General features: G+C 43.0%; 1 protein-coding gene across 4 annotated transcripts in view; it reads left to right on the top strand.

The window, feature by feature from the left end:
* The first annotated feature begins 392 nt into the window (after window positions 1–392).
* RIMKLB (ribosomal modification protein rimK-like family member B) overlaps window positions 393–7,461 on the top strand; it is a 27,793-nt gene continuing 20,724 nt past the window's right edge. For all 4 annotated transcript variants that reach the window (XR_001364007.1, XR_001364005.1, XR_001364006.1 and 1 more), the window contains exon 1: window positions 393–627. Coding sequence is in view for 1 of the 4 variants with exons in the window: in XM_014547510.1 (XP_014402996.1) it covers window positions 453–627 (175 nt within the window). In the remaining 3 variants the exon portion in view is untranslated. The remainder of the gene's footprint in view (window positions 628–7,461) is intronic.

Raw genomic sequence — 7,461 nt, 5'->3', positions numbered from 1 at the left:
TGGCCAGAGACCCCTCCCTCCGCGTGTCTCTCTCCCCCCCCACCCCCGCCACTATGGGCGCCGCCATCTTTGTCATGGAGTGATGGTTAATTTGCACATTGCTCTTTTATTAGGATAGGGAATGGCATTGAAAGTTTCTGATAAGTGACCTGTTGTAATTATAAAATTGCAGTGCTAGCTTCCCCAGTGGGAAATGGAGAAATCTTATTTCAGGGGAGGTTATCAGTTTCCATATTTCTAGTGGTACAAATATTTTTAATTTGAATGAAAGGGGAAAAGTCATATTACCCTATTAACCTGCTTGTGTAGTTAGTATGAATCACAGCATTTATTGGGTGAAAGCCAGAAATTAAGTAGATTTCTTGATTTGTATGTTTATTTTCTCTTCCATCTAGAAAGAGTTTACATCCAGGAAGAAATAATCCAGGAAAAGGAAGAATAAGCAGGTCAAGATGTGTAGCTCCGTGGCTGCCAAGTTGTGGTTTTTGACAGATCGTCGAATCAGGGAAGACTATCCCCAAAAAGAGATCTTACGAGCATTAAAGGCCAAATGTTGTGAGGAGGAACTGGACTTTAGGGCCGTGGTGATGGATGAGGTAGTGCTGACAATCGAGCAAGGAAACCTGGGTAAGTCTTTACTAAGTGATTTTTTAGATTTTTACTTGGAATATGGTGACACTGCATGTTTCAGGAATAATTACGACAGAGGCATATTTAAGAGCCTTCGCATACTAAGTATTACCTAATCTTAAACTCTAGTATATGTTCTGGAAGAAATGGAAACACCAGTATTTATTAAATCCCTTATTGTATTATTTAGGAAAATAGTTGGGAGGGAAATTAAAGATAACCTACTAGTTTCCTTCTGTTATTACTGTCTTTTAGTTTTAAAATACCTTATAATCCATGGGGGGGGGGTGGTCCTTGTAGTAGTAAATTAAAAATCCATGTGTGATTCACTTTTTATTTAATATTTTTATTGGTTTTTAGAGAGGGGGAAGAGAGAGGGATAGATAGAAACATCAATGAGAGAGGACCGTCATCAATTGGCTGGCTCCTGCAGGGCTCCCACTGGGGATTGAGTGTACTGGTTTGGTGGTGATGAACTCCTTTAGCTTTTTCTTGTCTGTGAAGCTCTTTATCTGACCTCCCATTCAAAATGATAGCTTTGCTGGGTAGAGTAATCTTGATTGTAGGTCCTTGCTATTCATCATTTTGAATATTTCTTGCCACTTCCTTCTGGCCTGCAAAGTTTGTGTTGAGAAATCAGCTGACAGTTGCATGGGTGCTCCCTTTAGGTAACTAACTGCTCTTCTCTTGCTGCTTTTAAGATTCTCTCTTTGTCTTTAACCCTTGGCATTTTAATTATGATGTGTCTTGGTGTGGGCGTCTTTGGGTTCCTCTTGTTTGGGACCCTCTGTGCTTCCTGGACTTATACTAGTAAGTCTATTATTTCACCAGGTAGGGGAAGCTTTTTGTCATTATTTCTTCAAATAGGTTTTCAATATGTTGCACTCTCTCTTCTCCTTCTGGCACCCCCATAATGCAAATGTTGGTATGCTTGAAGTTGTTTGTCCCAGGGGCTCCTTACACTATCTTCATATTTTTCTTTTTTGCTCTTCTAATTGGGTGTTTTTTGCTTCCTCATATTCCAAATCCTTAATTTGATTCTTGGAATCCTCTACTCTTCTGTTGAATCCCTGTAAATTATTCTTTATTTCAGTTAGTGTGTGCTTAATTTTGGACTGGTCTTTTTTTGTCTTTGACATTCTCATCCTTGAAAGTCTCACCAAGTCCCTTGAAGCTCTTATTAAGACCCTTGAAGCTCTCATTAAGATCCTTGAGTAACCTTATAACCATTGTTTTGAACTCTGTATCCAGTAGTTTGCTTGCTTCCATTTCTTTCATTTGTAACATGTTTTTTTGTCTCTGCATTTTGACTGCTTCCCTGTGTTTGTTTCTATGTATTAGTCAGAGCTGTTACTAGTATGTCGCCTGGAATTGGTAGAGTGGCCTTGTGTAATAGGTGTCCTTTAGAGCCTAGTGGCTAAGCCTCCCCAGTCACCCGAGTTGAGCACTCTAGGTGCGCCTCTGTGTGGGCTGTGTGCTGCAAAATGTTGTTGTAGTTGAGCCTTGATTGGCGTCACTGGGAGGAATTTGCATCACTGGGAGGAATTGGCCTCCAGGCCAATTGGCTGTGAGGACCAGCTGCATCTACAGTGGAGGAGACACCCCTATGGAGCAGGACTTGCTCAGAGTCTGCCCCCTGAGTGTGTCACTTGTGGATGCATAGAGTTGTAATCTGGTATGGTCTGAAGCTGTCCACCGGATGCCCTGGTTCTAGGGCCTCCAGGGAGGTGCAAAATCAGCCACTGCCTGGGGCCACTGGATATGAGCTACAGAGAGATCTACAGATGGCTGCTATTTGTATTGGGCTAGGAAGTGCCCAGGTGAGGCCCAGCTGTGAGGCAAGGCAGGCTGGTGCTAGTGCAGGGTCTTGGGCCTTTTATTGATCGGTTTGGGGCATGCTGGCTCCAGCTACTGCTTGTTTAAGAGATTTTTTAGCAAAGTTAAAGAAAAGCCACTCATAAAGAAAAGCAGCTGCAAACAGCTTTGGTGGGGCTGCAAAGTCTGGAATTCTGGTCTGGGGGGTCTGGTGTAGGGATAGGACCCCCTGCTTCTCGCGGGAGGCCTTGGACATATCCCTCCTGATTAAAGAAATGTGGGTATTGGACCAGTCCGTTTGGCACGCCTCTGCCCCTCCTACCTGTCTCAATATGCTTTCTTCTTTACTGTTGTAGTTGTAAGACTTCCATTCAGCCAGATTTCAGGTGGTTCTGATGATGGTTGTTCTGTATTTTAGTTGTAATTTTGATGTGGTTGTGGGAGGCAGCCAGTGTTTGCCTATGCCACCATCTTGGTTCTCTTTTTCAGTCTCTTTTATTTTTTTAAATATATTTTATTGATTTTTTACAGAGAGGAAGGGAGAGAGATAGAGAGTTAGAAGGCCTCCAGGCCAATTGGCTGTGAGGACCAGCTGCATCTACAGTGGAGGAGACACCCCTATGGAGCAGGACTTGCTCAGAGTCTGCCCCCTGAGTGTGTCACTTGTGGATGCATAGAGTTGTAATCTGGTATGGTCTGAAGCTGTCCACCGGATGCCCTGGTTCTAGGGCCTCCAGGGAGGTGCAAAATCAGCCACTGCCTGGGGCCACTGGATATGAGCTACAGAGAGATCTACAGATGGCTGCTATTTGTATTGGGCTAGGAAGTGCCCAGGTGAGGCCCAGCTGTGAGGCAAGGCAGGCTGGTGCTAGTGCAGGGTCTTGGGCCTTTTATTGATCGGTTTGGGGCATGCTGGCTCCAGCTACTGCTTGTTTAAGAGATTTTTTAGCAAAGTTAAAGAAAAGCCACTCATAAAGAAAAGCAGCTGCAAACAGCTTTGGTGGGGCTGCAAAGTCTGGAACTCTGGTCTGGGGGGTCTGGTGTAGGGATAGGACCCCCTGCTTCTCGCGGGAGGCCTTGGACATATCCCTCCTGATTAAAGAAATGTGGGTATTGGACCAGTCCGTTTGGCACGCCTCTGCCCCTCCTACCTGTCTCAATACGCTTTCTTCTTTACTGTTGTAGTTGTAGGACTTCCATTCAGCCAGATTTCAGGTGGTTCTGATGATGGTTGTTCTGTATTTTAGTTGTAATTTTGATGTGGTTGTGGGAGGCAGCCAGTGTTTGCCTATGCCACCATCTTGGTTCTCTTTTTCAGTCTCTTTTATTTTTTTAAATATATTTTATTGATTTTTTACAGAGAGGAAGGGAGAGAGATAGAGAGTTAGAAACATCGATGAGAGAGAAACATCGATCAGCTGCCTCCTGCACATCTCCCACTGGGGATGTGCCTGCAACCCAGGTACATGCCCTTGACCGGAATCGAACTTTGGACCCCTCAGTCCGCAGGCTGATGCTCTATCCGCTGAGCCAAACCTGTTTCAGCTTTTCAGTCTCTTTTAATAATACTTTGTAGTTTTTAGTCTATAGGTCTTTCATATCCTTTGATAATTTTATTCCCAGGTATTTTATTCTTTTGATTATTTTATTTTTTTTCTTCTTTTCTTTTTCTAAATTTTTGTTGTTAGTATACAGGAAGACTGGATTTTTGTATATTGATTTTTGTATCTTATCAAATGCTTTTTCTGTATCTTTGATAAGATCATATGACTTTTATCCTTCCTTTTGGTAATGTGGTGTATTACATTGATTGAACTATCCTTGTACCCCTGGAATGTGTGTGTGTGTGTGTGTGTGTGTGTGTGTCTTTCCCACCATGTTCTGGTCCTAATCATGTGCGCGTCTGTGGAGTAGGCCCTTCTGGCTGAGACCCTGGAGAGGGTGTGAATGGTACATGAGGAACCAGTTTCAGCTGCGGGGATGCTGGAGGCCATCCATTTGTATGGCCATTGTTTCCTCTAATCCTTGCCCTTGTTCTTTCCTTCTGTGTTAGGTTTGCTGTATCATCTGGAATAGTACTGGAAAAGAGTTTTCTTTTGTTATGTTTGTTAGTAAAGCTTACAAGTTTTCATTTCTCAGAAAATGATTTTCAACTGCTGTCTTGCTCATGATATAAACTCTGAGAAGCAAAACTCTACTTGCAGAAGAAAGTCCTTTTTTTGTGTTCTAGTAAACAAGCTGTGTTTACTTTTAAGAATTCTATTTAAAGAAAGAATAAAAACACTGAGTAAAAGCATGCTTCCTGATTGAAATAAACAAATTTTAGTGAATGGACTTTGGCATTTATTTTGCTTTTTAAAGTTTTTTTTTCTACATTCTCAAATTATTTGATTAAAGTTGCTGTGTAAAGTACTTCAGTGTTGATGCTCATCCAGTAATGTTGGTGCTACTATCTCATTTTTAAAAATGTCTATAAAAATGTTTATAATAAAATATACATATAACCAAATAAGGAAAGAAAATTCAATAAACTGCAGATACATGAATATATATGACAGGAACTTTAAGTGATGGGAGAGCTATGGGAATATATTATTGATAATTGCAGTCTCTATTTTGTATCAAGAAGGGACTTGCATTTTGGGGGAGGGAATAAATCAGTAGGTGATCAGATTAGAGTATATCCTAGACCCGTGGTTGGCAAACTGTGGCTCGTGAGCCACATGCGGCTCTTTGGCCCCTTGAGTGTGGCTCTTCCTAAGCCTTAGGAGTACCCTAATTAAGTTAATAACAATGTACCTACCTATATAGTTTAAGTTTAAAAAATTTGGCTCTCAAAAGAAATTTCAATTGTTGTACTGTTGATATTTGGCTCTGTTGACTAATGAGTTTGCCGACCACTGACCCAGATCAACAGAGGTGTAGAAGGTGAGGGGAATGTAAAATACGTAAGGAGAGGGAAATGATGCAAACCCATTGCCCCCAGAAAAGCAACTGTAGTGGCATGGACTAGTGGTGGGGATTAGTTCATCCCACTATTTTTCCTTTGTCCGTTCTCCTGGAAAAAGAAAACAACCAGAATCCAAGAGCGTTGTTCCCAGTTGAGTTGAAGTTATTATGTAAAGCAAGTGGATCCGACAGTACAATGGAAGTGCTGTATCCCCAGTTATCCATTTAGGACCCAGGCTCTCATTCTCCCAGCTCTCAGGTATCTAATGAGTTTCCAAGCTGGGGGATTTGGGGAGTGGGAAGGAGCAATGGGCTGGATGCAAGAACACCTAATTGGTCTTTAGTCCCAGTCCCTGTGATTCAAGGATGTGGGAGAGCAAACATCCATCACTTGAGAGACTTGCTCAATGCTGGATGAATCAGTTCTCTCTATTCAACTAAGAAACCAAGAATATGGGAGAGGTGGGAGTCAGAGGTTGAATCACCACAAGTCACAGAGTAGATTTGCAGTAAGCGTGGGATTTGAGCTCAAGATTTTAATTCAAGGCCCCAGGTCATTTTGTCATCCTGGAGGGGTCTTTTCAGCTCCTAGGCCTACTTTCTGGTTTCACGCTGGAGGACACTGAGGCCCTGGCAAGCTAAATGACGTGTACGAGATCTGCAACCAGGTCTTCTGACTCAGGAACTCGGATTTGTTCTGCGATACCCCATTCAGTGCAGTTCCACATGCTAACCATGTTAGCTGGATGTCCTTTGAAGTAGGTCTTGAGGAATTAAGCTGTAAAAAACTACCCAGTACCACCTCATTCACCACCCACGTCTGCCTGACTCCTGAGGCAAGGCTCTTTCCATTGTGCCAACTCCTCTCTTTGTTAGTAATTGGGAGTGAGGACTCCAGCACAGGTCAAACAGCCACCACAGGTGGGTGTTTAATAAATGTCTTCACTGGAATGTAGGTAAAGGGGTTCTGAGACCCATTGCCAATGTGTGGAGGAGGGTTTCCCCCCACACCAATAAGGAATTCCTGGGCACCAGCAGGAGGTCTGAGAATTCAACTCAATTCTGACACTATGTACCCAGAGATAGAGTCAGATCCACAGGGTAAAGGTTCAGTTCTCCAAGGCTGCCCCCACCCTCCAAACTTCAGACATCAGTACCAAGCCCAGATTGTTGCCTGGGCTTCTGACCTACTTGCTATAGATTGGAGGTTGCCAGGACACCATCCTTGGGTTTGATTAATTTGCTGGAGCAGCTCACAGAACTCAGAGAAGCTCTGTGGGAATCCCACAGACATGAGAGAGTCAGAGACTCCACATACATGAGAATTTCAGCAACAGAAAGGGAAAATGAAGTATATATGACATTGAGCTGAGGATGAGATAAAGCATCTTGAGGCTTCAGAAGGGAGAAAGGTCATTCATAGGACTACAAGGAGAGATGTTCAGTAATTAAAAGTTTACCATGTGCTATACATAGGTCATAAAAAGTTATTTCTCGTGATAACTCTTATTATGGGGCAAGACCACTAACTTAAATTCTGTAAATTCTTTAAGCTTAAAATAATGCACAAGCCAAAGTGGCACACCTTGAGGGTGGCGGGGGTGGAAGTGGGGGCTGTTCTGAACACTAGCTACTCTGGTTTGAATCTTCACCCTCTCTTTGTCCTCAGGCTGTCTGAGTTCTTAATGTTTGCCCTGTTGCCATAAGTGCCCAGGTTCCATCCTTGGTATTGACCACTGGAATCCTGTTTGTCTTTCTTTTTCACACACACTCCAAGTGCCCTCTGCCCTCCCCCATGCACCTCTGGATCCAGGACTGGGCTTCTGCCTTAGTCATGCAATTCTTGTCATGCATGCAGACATTCTGTGTTCCTGGGGCCCCAGTCCAAATGAACCTGCACATTCTGGCCATGCTTATTAATAGAATAATAATATAATGTATAGTCAACTTTTTGTTGTTGCTAATCCTCACCTGAGGATATTTTTTCTATTGATTTTTTAGAGAATGTGGAAGAGGGAGGGAGGGAGGGAGGGAGAGAGAGAGAGAGAGAGAGAGAGAGAGAGAGAG

This window comes from Myotis brandtii, unplaced genomic scaffold (assembly GCF_000412655.1).
Source record: "Myotis brandtii unplaced genomic scaffold, ASM41265v1 scaffold476, whole genome shotgun sequence".
Classification (NCBI taxonomy): domain Eukaryota; kingdom Metazoa; phylum Chordata; class Mammalia; order Chiroptera; family Vespertilionidae; genus Myotis; species Myotis brandtii.
This window is presented reverse-complemented; position numbering and strand designations above follow the sequence as displayed.